General features: G+C 39.1%; 3 protein-coding genes across 3 annotated transcripts; all 3 read left to right on the forward strand.

Moving 5' to 3' along the window:
- The first annotated feature begins 35 nt into the window (after nt 1-35).
- Nucleotides 36-10,733, forward strand: LOC146328847 (uncharacterized). Its single transcript, XM_084716694.1, has 11 exons — nt 36-100; nt 238-508; nt 626-1,435; nt 1,615-1,845; nt 2,049-2,172; nt 3,539-4,433; nt 6,142-6,412; nt 6,525-7,334; nt 7,519-7,749; nt 7,913-8,036; nt 9,829-10,733. Exons 1-11 carry the CDS (start codon nt 36-38, stop codon nt 10,731-10,733), a joined length of 4,737 nt encoding a protein of 1,578 aa, XP_084572820.1.
- A 738-nt stretch (nt 10,734-11,471) lies between these two features.
- LOC146328848 (extracellular calcium-sensing receptor-like) lies at nt 11,472-14,920 on the forward strand. Its single transcript, XM_084716695.1, has 6 exons — nt 11,472-11,518; nt 11,813-12,083; nt 12,193-12,996; nt 13,192-13,422; nt 13,753-13,876; nt 14,016-14,920. Exons 1-6 carry the CDS (start codon nt 11,472-11,474, stop codon nt 14,918-14,920), a joined length of 2,382 nt encoding a protein of 793 aa, XP_084572821.1.
- A 2,521-nt stretch (nt 14,921-17,441) lies between these two features.
- On the forward strand, nt 17,442-19,560 carry LOC146328849 (extracellular calcium-sensing receptor-like). Its single transcript, XM_084716696.1, has 5 exons — nt 17,442-17,593; nt 17,761-18,046; nt 18,149-18,973; nt 19,087-19,308; nt 19,408-19,560. The coding sequence occupies exons 1-5, from the start codon at nt 17,472-17,474 to the stop codon at nt 19,558-19,560; spliced, it is 1,608 nt and encodes a 535-aa protein (XP_084572822.1). The 5' UTR covers nt 17,442-17,471.
- Nucleotides 19,561-19,981: the final 421 nt, after the last annotated feature.

A 19,981-nucleotide genomic window follows, 5' to 3' on the forward strand; every position in this document is an offset into this window, starting at 1 on the left:
AAGAAGGGGATTTTATTTTAGGGGGAGTTTTTGGCATGAGTAGTGCTTTCACACTAATAGATTATGGCTACCAGGCACTTCCATACACATACTGCAAAAAGTAAGTGACTATACTTGAATATTTAAAAATACTATGCAGTATTAGTGGAAAATAACATTTCTTATGTGACAACATGATATATTGCAAAATGATCAGCTGCAATAAACTCTTTACCATTAATATGTCAATACTTGCAGATGGAATGACAGGGAATTTAAGTTTGCCCGGACAGTGATATTCACTGTGGACGAGATCAACAGAAATACTGAGGTCCTCCCTGGAATGAGTTTGGGCTATAGGCTCTATGATGGCTGTGGTGATGAAAACACAATACGTGCAGCAATGGAAGCTGTAAATGGAGAGGATTCAAAGGACTGCAAGGGTCAAATGCAGGTTTTTTTGGGTGATTCATCCTCTGGAATTAGTAAAGCCATAAACATGATACTAAGCCCACTATCCATTGCACAGGTGAGAAGAAATGACTGGGAAATAACTACAAAATTTACAATCTGTCATTTGTCTGTCCATCTTTAGAAATGTAGATTGATTGTATTGAACATGTTCTTTTTTTTTTTTTCTTTGAAGGTTAGCCATTTTTCAACCTGTGCGTGTTTGAGTGACAAAAGACTATACCCCACATTCTTCAGAACTGTGCCAAGTGATCGCTTCCAAATCATCGGTCTGGTGCAGCTTATGAAATACTTTGACTGGCGCTGGGTGGGGATTATTTATTCTGCAGAACTGTATGCAGATCAAGGTACAGCTGAATTCATTAAGGAAGCAGAGAAAGAGGACATATGTGTTGAATACAGATTACCTTACTCTGAGACAATTCAAACTCTATCAAAATTGGATGCTATTGTCAAGACACTAAGGAAATCATCATCAAAGGTGGTCCTGTTGTTTATGTCCTTATCCTTTACCACACAATTCCTGTCAAATATAGAGAATTATAACATAACAGGAAAGCAGTGGCTTGGCAGTGAATCTTGGATCACACAAGTAGACCTGGCTTCTGTCAAGAGAAAAGGCATCTTACAGGGGGCAATGGGCTTTGCCCTCCCTCAGGCATCCATACCAGGTCTTGGTGAATTCTTACTCAGCTTGAAGCCTTCTGATGAACCACAGAGTGCTGTAGTTAAAGCTGTCTGGGAGAAGTTCTTTGACTGCAGCTTCTCTCCATCAAATACCTCTGCTATGTGCACTGGCACAGAGGATCTCAGGACAGTCTCCAGTGACTACACAGACGTGACACATTTCAGGGCTGCAAATAATGTGTACAAAGCTGTGTACTTGGTGGCATATGCTCTTCATGCATTACTGCAATGTGAAAATGGCTCAAATCCCACCACAGGAAAGCCCTGTGTGAACAAGAATGAAGTTCAGCCACAGCTAGTAAGTTGTGGTTAATTGTTCAGACATAATATACTTATGTAGTGTTTAGTGTTTCTTTTTTTGTGGTTAATGCTAAATGTTGATTTAGTTAGTTGATTTGATTACTAACATGCCTTGATGGATTCCTCTTTACTTGCTTGTTGTATGTATGCTACAATGTGCTGATTGTCTCTCTGCAGGTCTTGGAGCACATAAGATATGTGAACTTCACAACACCGAATGGGGCCAAGGTTTTCTTTGATGAAAATGGAGACTCGGTTGCCCAGTATGACTTAGTTAACTGGCAGATGAAAGAGGATGGCTCTGTTGAGATTGTAAATATTGGTCAATATGATACCTCTTTTCCAGAGGGGAAAAAGTTCATATTAAAAGACAACACCAAAATAGTTTGGGGAGGAAACAGTCATAAGGTAAAGTGAACTGAGGGTAGCATGTTTAACCCAAGTTCCTTAAGTGCTGGGACTATCTTGGCAACCTACTGTATATTTACTGTGGTCACTACAGTTGATGTAGATTGTATTTATATAGTGATTTTATAAACACTGCAATGTTGGTGATGCAGGAAAAGAATTTGTTTCATTGAGTTTTTACATGCAGTGTTTTACCTCATCAGGTGCCAAGGTCTGTATGCAGAGAACCATGCCCACCAGGGACCCGTAAGGCCATAAACAAGTTTAAGCCTGTGTGCTGTTTCGACTGCTTTGAGTGCCCTGAGGGAACAATAAGTAATCAGACAAGTGAGTAAGGATTTCAAAGTTGAGTTTTGATTTTTTTTTTTTTTCAACTCTCCTATTATCCTTGGGGTCAATTTGACCCCATGCAATGTTTATCATTCAAAAAATAATAGTTTACCTTTTTTTTTTTTTTCTGTCTGTGTGTGACCCATGTGTGATCTAACATCCCCACACCTGCAGGTGCAGAGGTGATACTTTTGAGTTGATACATGACATGGGGGAGGGGGAACAATATTGGCAGGTGTCAGGTTTGTCCCACCCGAAATGATTCTAAGACCAGCATTACTTGTTCGCTATGCAAGAAATATGTCTGCAAGGAGCATGAACACACTCTCTGCACATCCTCTGTAAAGTAGTGCAGACTAGAAGCTTGACTGTGGGCATAAATAACTGTTCCATGTTCTGACTATCTGACTGATGTTCTCATTATGACTTTCTGTTTCACAAATGGGTGAATTTTCAAACTTGTAAACCCCTCACACACACCAAAAAACAAAAAAAACAACCAAAATAAATAAATAAATAAATAACCCAAAAAAGGATAACAAAAGAGGAGGGGCAAGTGAGACTTTATAGTCACTAACCACAAATATGTTACAAAAAATGAGATAAAAATAAGTAAAGAAATATGTTTATGAAAAGAAAGGGGGGGTCACCAACATCAGTCAATATGGTTCATTCTGTGAGAGTCATGAATATGCACCCCGAATTAGAAAAGATTTGGATTTTCAAGATACACTAACTTTAAAACTGAAAGTTTGACCTGATGGTGGCGCTGCAGGAAAGGTCATATCATCACCAAAACCAATAGGGTTCATACTCTTGTGGTTATTAATGTTGTCAGTAAATTTGAGAAGATTTGGATGAAAACTTTTCAAGATAAATTAATTCTAATTTAAAAGTTTGGCCTGATGGCGGGGCTAGAGGACAGGTCAAAGTTTCATTATCAAGGGGTTATTTATGTATCCAACAAATAAACAAAGTGCCTGACACAAAAACTTGGTCAACAATTTTCTGTAAATCATTTTCTGGAGGCAAATATCCCTGGGGTCAGATTGACACCAAGGATAAAATGTGTTAGTAATATTTGAGGATAATAGAAGGATTAACTTTTCTTTGTCATTTCTGTTGAAGGCCCCAAATTCAGAATGAGTGTATATTTACTAAAAACAATAAAATTAATCAGTTTGAATATTACATATGTTGTCTTTGTACTTCATTTAGTTGAATATGGGTTGGAAAGGGTTAGCAAATCAATGCATTGTGTTTTTATTTATTTTTTACACAGCATACCACTTTCTTTGCATTTGAGATTGCATTTTTTTTCATGTAATGATTTAATTTCACTTTGATTTCACACCTTTCCTAGATTCTCCAGACTGTTTGATCTGTCCACCTGAATTTTGGCCAAATGTAAAGAAAGATCAGTGTCTTCCAAAACCAGTTGAATATCTTTCCTACAAAGAGATCATGGGCGCACTTTTAACTGGATTCGGCTGTGTTGGTGTATTTTTATCTCTTCTGACATCAATAATTTTTTTGACTCATAAAGAGACTCCCATTGTAAAAGCCAACAACTCTGAACTGAGCTTCCTGCTTCTATTCTCATTAAAACTGTGTTTCCTGTGTTCTCTGACCTTCATCGGACGGCCCTCTGAGTGGTCCTGCATGCTGCGTCACACAGCGTTCGGGATCACGTTTGTCCTCTGTATCTCTTGTGTTCTGGGGAAAACTATAGTGGTTTTGATGGCCTTCAGAGCCACACTTCCAGGCAGCAATGTGATGAAATGGTTTGGTCCTACACAGCAGAGACTCAGTGTTCTGACTTTCACCCTCATTCAAGTTGTGATTTGTATACTCTGGCTGACAATCAACCCTCCATTCCCAAAGATGAACATGAAGTACTATAAGGAAAAGATCATCTTAGAGTGTGCGCTGGGTTCAGCTGTTGGATTCTGGGCTGTTTTGAGTTATATCGGACTTCTTGCTTTCTTGTGTTTTATACTTGCTTTTTTTGCCAGGAAGTTGCCAGACAGTTTTAATGAAGCCAAGCTGATCACCTTCAGCATGCTGATATTCTGTGCAGTATGGATCACATTTATCCCAGCATATGTCAGCTCTCCTGGGAAGTTCACTGTCGCTGTGGAGATATTTGCCATCCTGGCTTCCAGTTTTGGTTTGCTGGTATGTATTTTCTTCCCAAAATGCTATATCATTGCCTTTAGGCCAGAACAAAACTCTAAAAAACATTTGATGGGGAAAATGCCAGCAACAAGTCTTTAATAGACGATGATGTAGAAGCACAAGTTGTTGTTTAATGAACTTTAGTCTCCACCACAGTACGTAAAGTCAGTTACTTTAATTTTTATTTGATTGTGTGATTTTGTTTGTATCTTTATTATTTTCATGTGGGACACAAACTTTTTTTCTATAAAAGATTCATTAAAGCATTCAGTCAAAAAGTTTCAACTTAGAATTGTTAAGTGGGGTACCTTTAGAGTAGGTTATAATAAGGGATATTGTAAAAGTGAATATTTTATTGTTTTGCTATTGAATATAATAAATAACATATTACCTAGATAACAGCAAGTTAACTCTAAAAGAGGTTAGAGTTCTTGCTTGTGGTTTGCTGCATAATCTCTCTAATTCATGGCCACACAAATGAGTTAAATGGTTATAACTTGCAGTCATTCAAACAGCATTTTTTTTTTTGTCACATGCACTCATGACATTGTCATAAAATCTCTTTATATTTTTATTTTAAACACCAAAGTAGGCAGAGTTGAGATAATTTACAGTTTGAATCACTGTTTCACAAGGTGTCTGAGTCCTTTCATGAATGTCAAACAAATTGTTCTCCACGAGTTTTCACCCTACATCAAGGAATTCAAAGTGATGAGCCTTTTTCAGAATAATTTCCTCAAAATAGTTAAATGATCTGGAAACCTTTGTTTTGCCACGACTGCTACATGTACGTACAGGCAGGTAAAGCAGTCACCTATATTACCTGTGCCATGCCATTCCATTATTGTCAGTTCCAAACTAACAATTATGGCAGCTAGGTCGGTGCTTTTATGCTCCAAACTATGGCACTGTAGGTATCCCTGCAGTATCATTTCTGGAGCCACCTCTCAAGGGTTATTTAAAATAATAACCCTTAATTAATTAAAATGCCAATGGAATAAGGTGAATTTTTGGCCTGGCCCTATAACTGTTAACTTACCTATGAAGATGACATTAACATCATTAATAACTCAGAAATCATGATTACTGAAATATGACACTTGTTGCAATCATTATTTTATTATTAGCACATTAAGTCATACTTGGTATATCACATTCAAAGATATGTACTTTACAAAATGCTGTACAGCACAGAATGGTCCCACAACTATTCAAAACTCGATTACCATAGAAGCAGGCCTACTTATGTTGATTTTCACAAGAAAAAGTAAATCAGGCCTTCCGTTAACTACATGTTAATCACAGGATAACTTTATTAGAAGTGTAGTGATGCATGAAAAACAATATTATCTTTGCAGTAGATGATGTCTCTCTTATGTCAGAAAAAACTATAAATGTAAGCTCCCAGGTAAGAATTGCTTCAGTGGAGGGGAGGGTGGCCCATGATGGTTTGGATCGCTGTTATTTTATTCACCCTTCTGGGAAGGGCAAAGTCAGAGAACCAAACATGCAAAGTGATCGGGCAGACAGGGTTCATGGAATTTATGAAAGAAGCTGATTTTGTTATAGGAGCTGTTTTTGGTCTGAGTGGCGCATTCAGACTGATAGATTATGGTTACCAGGCACTTCCATATACATACTGCAAAAAGTAAGTGACTATGCATACATTATGTAAAAAAACTGCATGCAATTTTAGAGGAAAATAACCTGTTTTATATGCCATCCTGATTTATTGCAACATAATCAGCTATAATAGCCTGTTTATCAGTAATATGTCAATACTTGCAGATGGAATGACAGGGAATTAAAGTTTGCCCGGACAGTGATTTTTACTGTGGAGGAGATCAACAGAGATACTGAGCTCCTTCCTGGGACAAGTCTAGGCTACAGGCTGTATGATGGCTGTGGTAATGAAAACATGATACGTGCAGCTATAGAAGCTATAAATGGAGAGGATTCAAAGGACTGCAGTGGTCAGATGCAGGCTTTCTTAGGTCATTCATCCTCTGGAATTAGTAAAGCCATAAACATGATACTAAGCCCATTCTCCATTCCACAAGTGAGAAGAAAGGACTGCGAAATTTCTGCAAAATGTACAATTTGTCATAATACTGTCCATCTTAAAAATGTAGATTGATTGTCTATAACACATTCTTTTTTTTTCTTTGAAGGTTAGCCATTTTTCAACTTGTGCTTGTTTGAGTGACAAAAGATTATACCCCACATTCTTCAGAACTGTACCAAGTGATGGGCACCAAATCATCGGTCTGGTGCAGCTTATGAAATACTTTGACTGGCGCTGGGTGGGGATTATTTATTCTGAAGAACTGTATGCAGATCAAGGTTCAGCTGATTTCATTAAAGAAGCAAAAAAAGAGGACATATGTGTTGAATACAGATTACCTTACTCTAAGACATTTCAATCTCTCTCAAAGTTGGACACTATTGCCAAGACACTGAGGAAATCATCATCAAAGGTGGTCCTGTTGTTCATGTCCTTGTCCTTTACCACACAATTCCTGTCAAAAATAGAGAATTATAACATAACAGGAAAGCAGTGGCTTGGCAGTGAATCTTGGATCACACAAACAGACCTGGCTTCTGTTGAGAGAAAAGGCATTTTACAGGGGGCAATGGGCTTTGCCCTCCCTCAGGCATTCATACCAGGTCTTGGTGAATTCTTACTCAGCTTGAAGCCTTCTGATGAACCACAGAGTGCTATAGTTAAAGCTTTCTGGGAGAAGTTCTTTGACTGCAGCTTCTCTCCATCAAATACCTCTGCTATGTGCACTGGCACAGAGGATCTCAGGACAGTCTCCAGTGACTACACAGACGTTACACATTTCAGGGTTGAGAATAATGTGTACAAAGCTGTGTACTTGGTGGCATATGCCCTTCATGCACTATTGCAATGTAAAAATGGCTCAAATCCCACCACAGGAAAGCCCTGTGTGAACAAGAATGAAGTTCAGCAAAAGCTAGTGAGTTGTGGTTAATTGTTCAGACATAATATACTTATGTAGTGTTTAGTGTTTCTTTTTTGTGGTTAATGCTAAATGTTAGGCATTCAATGAGGGATTCATTCGATTACTAACACGTCTTGATGGATTCCTCTTTACTTGCTTGTTGTATGTATGCTACAATGTGCTGATTGTCTCTGGGTAGGTGCTGGAGCACATAAGATATGTGAACTTCACAACACCGAATGGGGCCAAGGTTTTCTTTGATGAAAATGGAGACTCGGTTGCCCAGTATGACTTAGTTAACTGGCAGATGAAAGAAGATGGCTCTGTTGAGATTGTAAATATTGGTCAATATGATACCTCTTTTCCAGAAGGGAAAAAGTTCATATTAAAAGACAACACCAAAATAGCTTGGGGAGGAAACAGTCACAAGGTAAAGTGAACTGAGGGTAGCATGTTTAACCCATGTTTATTGTGGTCACTACAGTTGACATGTGCTGTGTTTATATAGTGATTTTATAAACATTGCAATGTTGGTGATGAAGAAGAAGAATTTGTTTCATTGAGTTTTTACATGCAGTGTTTTACCTCATCAGGTGCCAAGGTCTGTATGCAGAGAACCATGCCCACCAGGAACCCGTAAGGCCATAAACAAGTTTAAGCCTGTGTGCTGTTTCGACTGCTTTGAGTGCCCTGAGGGAACAATAAGTAATCAGACAAGTGAGTAAGGATTTCAAAGTTGAATTATCCTATGTTTATTGCTGTAAGATTGAATGAAAAGTGTAAGTGAACAATAAAACAATGTTTGATCTCCACACCTGATTCCAAAAAAAGTGTGGACACTGTGTAAAATGTCAATTAAAAACAGAATTCAATAATCTGCAAAGACTTTTCAACCTATTGTACAAAGAAAAGGTATTTAGGGCCAAATCCTGCACCCAGTGCAAAGCCATTATGCTGGTGGAGCAGGTGGCTACCATTTTTGCTACATCTGTAAGATAGAAAATGAATTTGCCATCTTGTGCTTGACACATTGGAGTAAAAACCAGTTGCACCTGAGAATGGCTAAACCCTAGTCGAAGCCCAAGGTTTGTGGCAGGATCGATCTGTCTGCACAAGATAGCAGCCAGCGCGTTGCAGATTGTGCACGGGACAGGATCACAGCTGACGGATCGTCTTTAACAGATCAGTCAGCATGACAGCTGGAGCAAGTATAGTGTTTGTGCCTGTGTTTTTATTGGGATCCAGAAAGTCAAGGATTAAACAGTTATGATGTATAGTATACAAAATGAACAAGACATTATTTCTGACCACAAGACTGTCCTGACCCGAGGAGAAAAAGATCTTAGCACTTCTGTCAAAGTCGGATGCTGGTTGGATACCCATAGACAACCCATGTGGAATTCTGCACACACTTTCTGGCTCTGTTTCTTCCACCCACACTAGTGTTAGTGGGATGGAGGACTGAGGATGGGAGGAGGAGATGTAGAATAGCCAGTTGCAAAGCTGCGCCTCACTCTGGTTGAACACCCACACGAACCACATTGAGGTCTGAGTCAGTTTGCATGTCCTGTCAACCACATTGTTTCTCTCCTCCACTCCTCACTCCTCTCCCCACTCCTGCCCACTGGCTCTTTCTTCAGGAGCTTCAGCCATTGAAGCTGTGTTATAATGTTGATTATGATGAATTTCTCAGAATGAATTAATTAACACAGCATTAATGCAAGGTGCTTCAGCGTAAAACGCAACCAGTTACATATCTGCATGACATTTGCAGTTCAGGTATTGTATTACTTTTTGTAGGTGTAAAATAAACTTCACATGAAACTGCTTTAGAGACAACCAGCTATCTCCATATATTCCGCGCTCTCGTGCTTTCACTGCTCAAACCAGGAGATCAGCCTCCTCGCTTGAAAATCTTTTCTCTTTGTTTCCTCATTGTATATCTGTCATCATGCTGCCATCATCATGGCTTGTTGATAGTGAAATCCCTAAATTCCTTTAAACTGAGTGTTGAGAACTGTTGTTCTTCAACTAAATTTCTTAAACTGTTATTCACACAGTTTTTCATGAAGTAGTCAACCTTGCCCCATCCTTGCTTGGGAACAAGTGAGCCTCTCAGAGATGCCCCTTTAATAACCAATCATGATGACATCATTTGTTACCAGTTCACCTGTTTGCCTGTGGGGTGTTCCAAACAGGTGTTTTCTGAGCATTCCACAATGTTCCAAGTCTTTTGTTGTAGCTGTTGTAAGTGTGTTGGAATGTGGTGTAGGCCTCAAATTCAGAATTAGTGTGTATTTACAAAAACAATACATTTAATCAGTTTGAAGATTAAATGTATTGTCTTTAAACTTCATTCAACTGAATATCTGTCACAAAGGATTTGCAAATCATTGCATTGTGTTTTTATTGATGTTTTACACAGCATACCACCTTCTTTGTAACCAGGGTTGTGTTTTAATTTGGTGTAATGATAATACATTTGTGTTTGATTTCACTCCTTTTATAGATTCTCCAGACTGTTTGATCTGTCCACCTGAATTTTGGCCTAATGAGAAGAAAGATCAGTGTCTTCCAAAACCAATTGAATACCTTTCCTACAAAGAGATCATGGGCGCACTTTTAACTGGATTCGGCTGTGTTGGTGTATTTTTATCTTTTCTGACATCAATCATTTTTTTGACTCATAAAGAGACTCCCATTGTAAAAGCCAACAACTCTGAACTGAGCTTCCTGCTTCTATTCTCATTAAAACTGTGTTTCCTGTGTTCTCTGACCTTCATCGGACGGCCCTCTGAGTGGTCCTGCATGCTGCGTCACACAGCGTTCGGGATCACGTTTGTCCTCTGTATCTCTTGTGTTCTGGGGAAAACTATAGTGGTTTTGATGGCCTTCAGAGCCACACTTCCAGGCAGCAATGTGATGAAATGGTTTGGTCCTAAACAGCAGAGACTCAGTGTTCTGACTTTCACCCTCATTCAAGTTGTGATTTGTATACTCTGGCTGACAATCAACCCTCCATTCCCAAAGAAGAACATGAAGTACTATAAAGAAAAGATCATCTTAGAGTGTGCGCTGGGTTCAGCTGTTGGATTCTGGGCTGTCTTGAGTTATATCGGACTTCTTGCTCTCTTGTGTTTTATACTTGCTTTTCTTGCCAGGAAGTTGCCAGACAGTTTTAATGAAGCCAAGATGATCACCTTCAGCATGCTGATATTCTGTGCAGTTTGGATCACATTTATCCCAGCATATGTCAGCTCCCCTGGGAAGTTCACTGTAGCTGTGGAAATATTTGCCATCCTGGCTTCCAGTTTTGGTTTGCTGGTATGCATTTTCTTCCCAAAATGCTATATCATTGCCTTTAGGCCAGAACAAAACTCTAAAAAACATCTGATGGGGAAAATTCCAGCATGAAGTCTCTAACAGGAAATGATATAGAAACACAAGATGTTGTAATGAATCAACTTTAGTTTCCACCACACTACACTAAGTCCTTTCCCCTCATATTTCCTTGAGATTTTGTTTGTACTTGCATTATATTCATCAAATATGGAAGCTTGTTGAGTGCTTCTAACTTCACACTAAGACACTCTAGGTACCTCTGTGGCGTCATTTCTGGAGGCACCTCTCTGGGGTAATGTATTTTAAATCCTGTTGAAGTAAGGTCTATTTTTGGCCTGGCCCTTTAACTGTATACCCACCTATGGAGAAGACATGAACAAGTTAACAACAATTTGACACTTGCTGCATTAATTATTATATTATTGCATTAAGTCATGAATGACATACTGTTAATTTATGGACATTCCTGATAGTTTGTGACCTTTTTGTCATTTATTTACACTTGTCATACTGGATATATCATATTCAAAAAAATGTACAGTAAAAACTACATTGCAGCACAGGATGTACCCATAACTATTCAAACCTTAACTTCCTTAGAAGCTCTTGTTTTGATTCTTAGAAAGAAAAGGTAAATCAGACCTTCTGTTTACTACATTTCAATCACCAGGATGAGTTTCTTAGAAGAATTGTGACGCATGAAAAACAACAGCATCGCTGGGGTAGGCGATGTCTCTCTTATGTTAGAAAAAGTTATAAAGGTTCACTCCCAGGTCAGATTTGTGTCAGTGAAGGGGAGGGTGGGTCGTAATGGTTTGGATCACTGTTATCTTATTCACTCTGCTGGGAAGGACAAAGTCAGAGAACCAAACATGCAAACTAATTGGGGAGACAGGGTTCATGGAATTTTCAAAAGAAGGTGATTTTATTATAGGGGGAGTTTTTGCTATGAGTGGTGCTTTCACGCTAATAGATTATGGCTACCAGGCACTTCCATATATATACTGCAAAAAGTAAGTGAATATACTTAAAATATGTAAGAAATGATGCACAGTGTGAGAGGAAATAACATGTTTTATGTGTCAACCTGATCTGTTGCAAAAAGATCAGCTATAATAATCTGTTTGTCAGTAAAGTGTCAATACTTGCAGATGGAATGACAGGGAACTGAAGTTTGCTCAGACAGTCATTTTCACTGTAGAGGAGATCAACAGAAATACTGAACTCCTTCCCAGTATGAGTTTGGGATACAGGCTGTACGATGGCTGTGGTAATGAAAACATGATACGTGCAGCTATAGAAGCTGTAAATGGAGAGGATTCAAAGGACTGCAGTGGTCAGATGCAGGCTTTCTTAGGCCACTCATCCTCTGGAATGAGCAAAGATATAAACATGATACTACGCCCACTATCCATTCCACAGGTGAGAAGAAATGACTGGGAAATTTCTGCAAAATGTACAATGTATAATTGTCTTGTATAGCTTTAAAATATATCTATTTATTGTATTTAACTTTTTTTTTTCTTTGAAGGTAAGCCATTTTTCAACCTGTGCATGTTTGAGTGACAAAAGACTATACCCCACATTCTTCAGAACTGTGCCACGTGATCGCTTCCAAATCATCGGCCTGGTGCAGATGATGAAATACTTTGACTGGCGCTGGGTGGGGATTATTTATTCTGAAGAACTGTACTCAGAGCAAGGTTCAGCTGAATTCATTCAGGAAGCAAAGAAAGAGGGCATATGTGTTGAATACAAATTACCTCACTCTAAGACATCTACAACCAAAATGAATGCTATTGTAGAGACAGTAAGGAAATCCTCGTCAACAGTGATCCTGTTGTTTATGTCCTTGTCCTACACCAAATCATTCCTGTCAAAAATGGAGAATTATAACATAACAGGAAAGCAGTGGCTTGGCAGTGAGTCTTGGATCACAAAAGCAGATCTGTCTTCTGTTGAGAGAAAGGGCATTTTACAGGGGGCAATGGGCTTTGCCCTCCCTCAAGCATTCATACCAGGTCTTGGTGAATTCTTACTCAGCTTGAAGCCTTCTGATGAACCACAGAGTGCTGTAGTTAAAGCTTTCTGGGAGAAGTTCTTTGACTGCAGCTTCTCTCCATCAAATACCTCTGCTATGTGCACTGGCACAGAGGATCTCAGGACAGTCTCCAGTGACTATACAGAAGTTACACATTTCAGGGTTGAGAATAATGTGTACAAAGCTGTGTACTTGGTGGCATATGCCCTTCATGCATTACTGCAATGTAAAAATGGCTCAAATCCCACCACAGGAAAGCCCTGTGTGAACAAGAATGAAGTTCAACCAAAGCTAGTAAGTTCTGGTTAATTTACTTAGGCATACTATTCTCATGTAGTATTTAGTGTTTAGTGTTTATTTGTTGTTATTGCAAAAAAACAATGTTCTGCATTTATTAATAGTTTTATTTGACTTTCAAAAAGTCCTGATGGATTATTTTTTGCTTGGATGTTTTGTGTATGCTAAAGTCTGCCAAATGTCTCTCTGCAGGTCTTGGAACACATAAAATTTGTGAACTTCACAACACCAAATGGGGCCAAGGTTTTCTTTGATGCAAATGGAGACTCGGCTGCCCAGTATGACTTAGTTAACTGGCAGATGAAAGAAGATGGCTCTGTTGAGATTGAAAATATTGGTCAATATGATACCTCTTTTCCAGAGGGGAAACAATTCAAACTAAAAGACAACAACAAAATAGTTTGGGGAGGAAACAGTGATAAGGTAAAGTGAAGGTAGCATATGTAACCCAGGTTCTCTGTGTGGCATGACTATCATGGCATCCTTATTGTGATGGTCATCACAGGTTTTGTGCCTTAAAGAGTATCCATGTTAGCTGTCCTGTGGGGGTCAGTCCCTATACATATGTAATGTATAGTGTGGAGAGGTAGTCTTGATGCGACAGATAATGTCATTTTTAATAAAATGTATTTAATCATCCACAGATTGATAACAATCTTGACTTCCTAGAAACTTTTTATATATTGCAATCAGTGATATGCAAAAAATATATTTTTTTGCATAGAGTTTCTACATGCAGTGTTTTTTACCAAGGTGCCAAGGTCTGTATGCAGAGAACCATGCCCACCAGGGACCCGTAAGGCCATAAACAAGTTTAAGCCTGTGTGCTGTTTCGACTGCTTTGAGTGCCCTGAGGGAACAATAAGTAATCAGACAAGTAAGGATTTTGGAATTGAATTATTTCATGTTTATAGTAGTAATGTTGAAAAGAGTAACAGAACAATAAGGAAATGGTTAAATTATATTTTACTTTGGTGCAGTGATGGCATTTCTGTGTGATTTCACTCCTTTTCCAGATTCTCCAGACTGTTTGATCTGTCCACCTGAATTTTGGCCAAATGTAAAGAAAGATCAGTGTCTTCCAAAACCAGTTGAATACCTTTCCTACAAAGAGATCATGGGCGCACTTTTAACTGGATTCAGCTGTGTTGGTGTATTTTTATCTTTTCTGACATCAGTCATTTTTTTGACTCATAAAGAGACTCCCATTGTAAAAGCCAACAACTCTGAACTGAGCTTCCTGCTTCTATTCTCATTAAAACTGTGTTTCCTGTGTTCTCTGACCTTCATCGGACGGCCCTCTGAGTGGTCCTGCATGCTGCGTCACACAGCATTCGGGATCACGTTTGTCCTCTGTATCTCTTGTGTTCTGGGGAAAACTATAGTGGTTTTGATGGCCTTCAGAGCCACACTTCCAGGCAGTAATGTGATGAAGTGGTTTGGTCCTACACAGCAGAGACTCAGTGTTCTGACTTTCACCCTCATTCAAGTTGTGATTTGTATACTCTGGCTGACAATCAACCCTCTATTCCCAAAGATGAACATGAAGTACTATAAAGAGAAGATCATCTTAGAGTGTGCGCTGGGTTCAGCTGTTGGATTCTGGGCTGTTTTGAGTTATATCGGACTTCTTGCTCTCTTGTGTTTTATACTTGCTTTTCTTGCCAGGAAGTTGCCAGACAGCTTTAATGAAGCCAAACTGATTACCTTCAGCATGCTGATATTCTGTGCAGTTTGGATCACATTTATTCCAGCATATGTCAGCTCTCCTGGGAAGTTCACTGTAGCTGTGGAGATATTTGCCATCCTGGCCTCCAGTTTTGGTTTGCTGGCATGCATTTTCTTCCCAAAGTGCTATATCATTGCCTTTAGGCCAGAACAAAACTCTAAAAAACATTTGATGGGGAAAATACCAGCATGAAATCTTACATAGATCATGTAGATATACAAGACTTTGTCATTAATAAACATTATATTCATATAAAAATAAGAAACATAACTTTGTAACAGCAAGAAAATATTGCAGGAGAGAGTTATGGCTTGTGGTTTGTTGCACAGTCCCATACCATTCATGATTACACAGAAGAGTCAAATTGTTGTAACTTACAGTCAACCAAGCCAAGATGGACTTTTTTTGCAACATTTTTGGGCATGTACTCATGACATTGTCATGATATCTTTGTTTATATTAAACATCAAAGTTGACAGAGGTGAGGTGACTAATATTTTGAATCAATGTTTCACAAGCTGTCTGAATTCTTTCAGAAATGTAGAATCAAGCGTTGCCCCAGCAGATGCAACCATCTATCAAGGACGTCAAATCAATAAACCTTGTTGAAAACGGCTCAGGTATGGCTCAGGTATGGTTCAGGTATCCAGAAACCATTGTTTTGCCATCACTGCTGTGTGTCCATACAGTTAGCTGCAGCAGCAACCTACTGTACCTGTGCTTATATGAAATGAGGAATTGGATGCAGTAGTCTTGTTTTAACTCATCAGTGGCCTGTCTAGACTTTTTAACTGTTGCTGACCACTGATTTATGCAGGGGTGGCTGGAATAGCATTAATTAGCCATTGTTTTTAGGTCTATTTGAATTCCTAAGTGTCTTACAATTGTTTTATATTCCTGTTTTCATTCATTCATTTCTCCATTATCCATAACTGCTTTTCCTTGAAGGATCATGGGGGCTGAAGCGTATCCCAGCTGACACTAGGCCAGAGGTGGGGTACACACACAGACAGACAACCATTTACACTCACATTCACACCTATGGACAATTTAGAGTCACCAATTAACCTTTTAATAGGTGTTTAATTTCTTTTGAATATAGAATATAAATACACGTATCATTACAAACAGTTCTTCCTTACTTTAGTCTTTTAGTTCTTGAGAAGAAATTGTACCTCATACAGCAGCTTGGTCAGTGCTTCTATGCTTCAAACTATGACTCTGTAAATAACCCTACAGCATCATTTCTGAAGGCATCCCTGTAGTGTTAAGTATTTTAAATGCCATCAAAGTCAGGTAACGTCGTATAAAGAGGGAGAAAGCCAGCTGGGAATGTGGGGTGGATGCTTCGAACAAACACAGGACTTTCACCCAGGTGGCCATGCTTTGTGTCCAGTGTGAGACTAATAGTCACTGTTTTTTTTTTCTGTTTAATTTTTTTAGCTGTAGGTCTAACATACATAAGTCATGTAATGTGTGTAAGTTACATTATGTATATGAATTACATTACACCCTTGAACTAACATAACAAACCTATTTAAACACAAACCTTTTCTTTTCCCAAACCTGCCTAAATATATACTTTGTGCATGAGTTCATGCATGTTATACTGAATGCATTAGTGATAAGCTGTTATCCTTCTCATCAAGCATTATGCTGGCATTACCACTTTACCCTGATTGTTCCAATACTAAAAATGTCATGTCCAAATATAATGATCAAATGGGCGATGCACTTTGTTGACTCCTGTACTGCTTTTGTATGACCAGCGTAGTGGGGGAAGGGCATAGATGTCAACCACCACATAAAAAGGGGACCCCACCTGGTATTGTGGGTCCCCTCTAGGACTGTAATAGATCGCAGCTGTCCTGTTTGGCATAGTGTAAAATACAGTTTTACTGTCACTGTTATACTTTTATATAAGTAATAAAACTTGAAATCTCAATGCAGAGTTGCAATAAAAAAGACAGGACAGATGTGTGCTAAGTTTTACTCTGCAGCGTATCTCTATGAAGAGCAACTGAAGCTGTCACATCACCTCAAGTGAAATCCCGACCATGACTAAAGGCACTGGTGTAACTATGCAGTTGTCAAAGAAACAGATCATAATGTTGTGATAGTGTTTGAAACTTTGGCGATATCTGCTGTCTTAACTTCGACATTGCTCCTCTCTGCTCACCAGTGCAGATCTGTGTCTATGTTGATTTGCTGGTAATCATGACTTCTGACCAATCAGACAAAATAATTTTTAATTTGTTAGTGACGGCTATGCACCACCTATCCTGTCAGGATGGTGAGCTGCAGGCAATCAGCTGAGTTCTGACACCAGTGAAAATGCAGGCCAAAAGTTCATGATGATGATTTTTTAGATGGTTTAAAGATATGAGTGTTTCAGCATTACTGCCTTCTGTCATGAAGTCCCATGCTGAGTTGTGTCAATACACTGAAAGGTCAAAGCAACAGAATCTGAAAATGGTTTACAAGAAAGTTTGTTCAAACAGGGAGGCACATTACATCACCCAACCCATACCTACTCATCGAAGGTTGCTGTACCCTGTGGGAATAAAATTAAATCTTTTATGAAGAGACCTCTGTATGGCGCAGTTGTTATAAGAGCTGTGTCCTCACCTCATCTAAAAAATGCCCAGCAAACATGCATGACCTGCAGAGAGCTATTATCTTATCTCTGTTTGTTCTCTACCTGGACACAGTTTCTGGCTGTGAACTGCTTGGTAGATTTGATATGCCAAGTTTGTTCAAGCAGGGAGACATAATGATCGGGGGGATTTTCCCAGTTTTCAACAAAGACATAAGTAGCATTTCTTCAGCATTTGAGAGCGAACCACCTGGAGTGAAGTGTGCACGGTGAGCTTTAATATTTGATTTTTCCATACATTCCATACATGTTACTTTACTCTTGTCTTACAAACTCTTAACTCTACTCTTACTCTTACACTCTTGCTATTGTATGTGCATTTACAGCAGCAGCTCTTTAATCCTACAAACTATGTGAATTTCTAAAACCTTTTTAGATTTGACTTGAGAGCTTTTCGGTGGGCCCAAGTGATGATTTTTGCAATTGAAGAAATCAACAAAGATCCTGCTTTTCTGCCAAATATATCTCTTGGCTATAGGATCCTTGACTCTTGTTCATCTCCTACAAATACTTTACGTGCTGCACTGACACTGGCTGGTAGACCAGAGGAAATAGAACTGACTTCTCCTTGTCCTCCAGCTATATCTGCTGTCATAGCAGAGGCAGGATCATCTCAGTCTTTAGCTGTGGCTGGAACTCTTGGACCATTTCAAGTGCCAATAGTAAGAAACTGAATAATAGTCTTATGACATTACTGTTCTCTGTATTTAAGACTTGTGCAGTGTTTGTTCTGAGGCTTTTTTTCAGACTTCTTTCTTTTGTAGGTTAGTTACTTCTCAACTTGTGCCTGCCTGAGTGACAGAGCTAAATATCCCACATTTTTTCGGACAATCCCCAGCGACTACTTCCAGGCAAAAGCTTTGGCTGCACTTGTCAAACACTTTGGCTGGCAGTGGATTGGGGCCATACAGTCAGACAATGACTACGGGCGGAACGGGATCCTGGCTTTTAGTGAAGAGGTTAAAAAGCTGGGGATTTGTATTGCATTTGTTGGAACAGTTGAACGTACATACACCATGGATAAAATTCTGGATGTTGTGGAAATGATCAAACAGTCAACTGTCAAAGTCATTCTTGCTTTTGTGCCAGAGGGTGACTTTTACCCTTTGATGAAAGAGGTTGTGAGACAGAACATTACAGGAATTCAGTGGATTGCCAGTGAGGCCTGGATAACAGCGATTCAGGCCTCTACACCGGAAATCTACCAAGCTTTCGGTGGAGCCCTAGGATTTGTGGTGCAGAAGATGGCTATTCCAAATCTAAAACCATTTCTTACAGGCATCAGTCCATATACTGATCCAAATGCAGCCTTTGTGAAGGATTTCTGGGAGATTATGGTGGGCTGTAGACCTGTTGCATCTGGGGAACATACAGATACTGAGGCAACAAATGAAATATGCATAGGCAATGAGACATTAATGAATTCACAGGATGTGTTCTTTGATGTAACACAACTCAGAGTGTCCTATAATGTGTATAAAGCAGCTTATGCCATTGCACATGCCCTCCATCAGCTGGTATTCTGCCAACCAGTTGGAGGAAAACCAGTGAGGCCATGTGTGAATATATCAGAAATTAGACCTATACAGGTGAGAAATAGTGCAGATACCTGCAGTCTCTGATACCTCAACTGCCTGCAATTAAACTACTACCTGGTGAATACAAACACTATCTAACAGAAGATCTGTGTATTTTTTCTCAGGTCTCTGATCATCTACAAAGGGTGAATTTTATCAATCAGTTTGGGGATAATGTGTTTTTTGATGACAATGGTGACCCTCCTGCCTCTTATGATATTATTAACTGGCAGCTGATAGATGGGAAAGTGCAACATGTCACACTGGGTCATTTTGTATCTGCTGTTAATGGTGACTATAAGCTCAACATCCTGGAGGAAGAAATTGTTTGGAGGACAGGGAAAATGGTAATCATGAAAACCTTTTTTCCCCCTGTTTGAACACATGGTGATAAGGTCAACTGAAAATAGCTACACTATTGTTATATTTCTTAAACTTTCTCTCAGGTTCCAACATCGTTGTGCTCTAATGTTTGTCCAGTAGGAACCAGGAAAGCTCAAATTAAGGGAAAACCCACCTGCTGTTTTGACTGTATCACATGTGCTGATGGAACCATAGCCAACTCAACAGGTATCAAAAGTATATATACTATACAATAAAAAAATGTACATATCAATATCATGACATGTATTTACTTTTCCATAGTCAGTGTTTCATGTTTAACAATCAATGTCACTGCTCAGTGTTGAATTTTCTTGGTTTACAATTGATTGGTCTGATTTTCAGGTCAAGTCAGCTACAGTCAATTTAATTTAAATTGCTCAATATCATATATTTGTCCCAAGTGGTAGACACCAAACTGATCCTTTCTGTTCTTGTTCAACAGGTGCAGTTGACTGCACACCCTGTCCACAAGAATTCTGGTCCAATGAGAGGAAAGATGAGTGCATTCCTAAAACAGTTGAGTTCCTGACATATCATGAGCCAATGGGAATAGCTATCACAGCTGTATCTCTGCTAGGTGCATCCCTGTCGCTGGCCACGATGATGGTCTTTATCTGCCAGAGAGAAACTCCTGTG

The sequence above is a fragment of the Lutjanus erythropterus genome, chromosome 4 (assembly GCF_056507025.1).
Source record: "Lutjanus erythropterus isolate fLutEry1 chromosome 4, fLutEry1.hap2, whole genome shotgun sequence".
NCBI lineage: Eukaryota > Metazoa > Chordata > Actinopteri > Lutjaniformes > Lutjanidae > Lutjanus > Lutjanus erythropterus.

Coding starts and splice junctions, on each gene's coding strand:
- LOC146328847 (XM_084716694.1), top strand. CDS start 36: ATGAGTAGTGCTTTCACACTAATAGATTATGGCTACCAGGCACTTCCA. Junction 1,436..1,614: donor ATGAAGTTCAGCCACAGCTA/GTAAGTTGTGGT, acceptor GTCTCTCTGCAG/GTCTTGGAGCACATAAGATA. Junction 7,750..7,912: donor GGGGAGGAAACAGTCACAAG/GTAAAGTGAACT, acceptor TTACCTCATCAG/GTGCCAAGGTCTGTATGCAG.
- LOC146328848 (XM_084716695.1), top strand. CDS start 11,472: ATGGTTTGGATCACTGTTATCTTATTCACTCTGCTGGGAAGGACAAA. Junction 11,519..11,812: donor ACTCTGCTGGGAAGGACAAA/GTCAGAGAACCA, acceptor CAATACTTGCAG/ATGGAATGACAGGGAACTGA. Junction 12,997..13,191: donor ATGAAGTTCAACCAAAGCTA/GTAAGTTCTGGT, acceptor GTCTCTCTGCAG/GTCTTGGAACACATAAAATT.
- LOC146328849 (XM_084716696.1), top strand. CDS start 17,472: ATGCCAAGTTTGTTCAAGCAGGGAGACATAATGATCGGGGGGATTTTC. Junction 17,594..17,760: donor CCTGGAGTGAAGTGTGCACG/GTGAGCTTTAAT, acceptor AAACCTTTTTAG/ATTTGACTTGAGAGCTTTTC. Junction 19,309..19,407: donor TTTGGAGGACAGGGAAAATG/GTAATCATGAAA, acceptor ACTTTCTCTCAG/GTTCCAACATCGTTGTGCTC.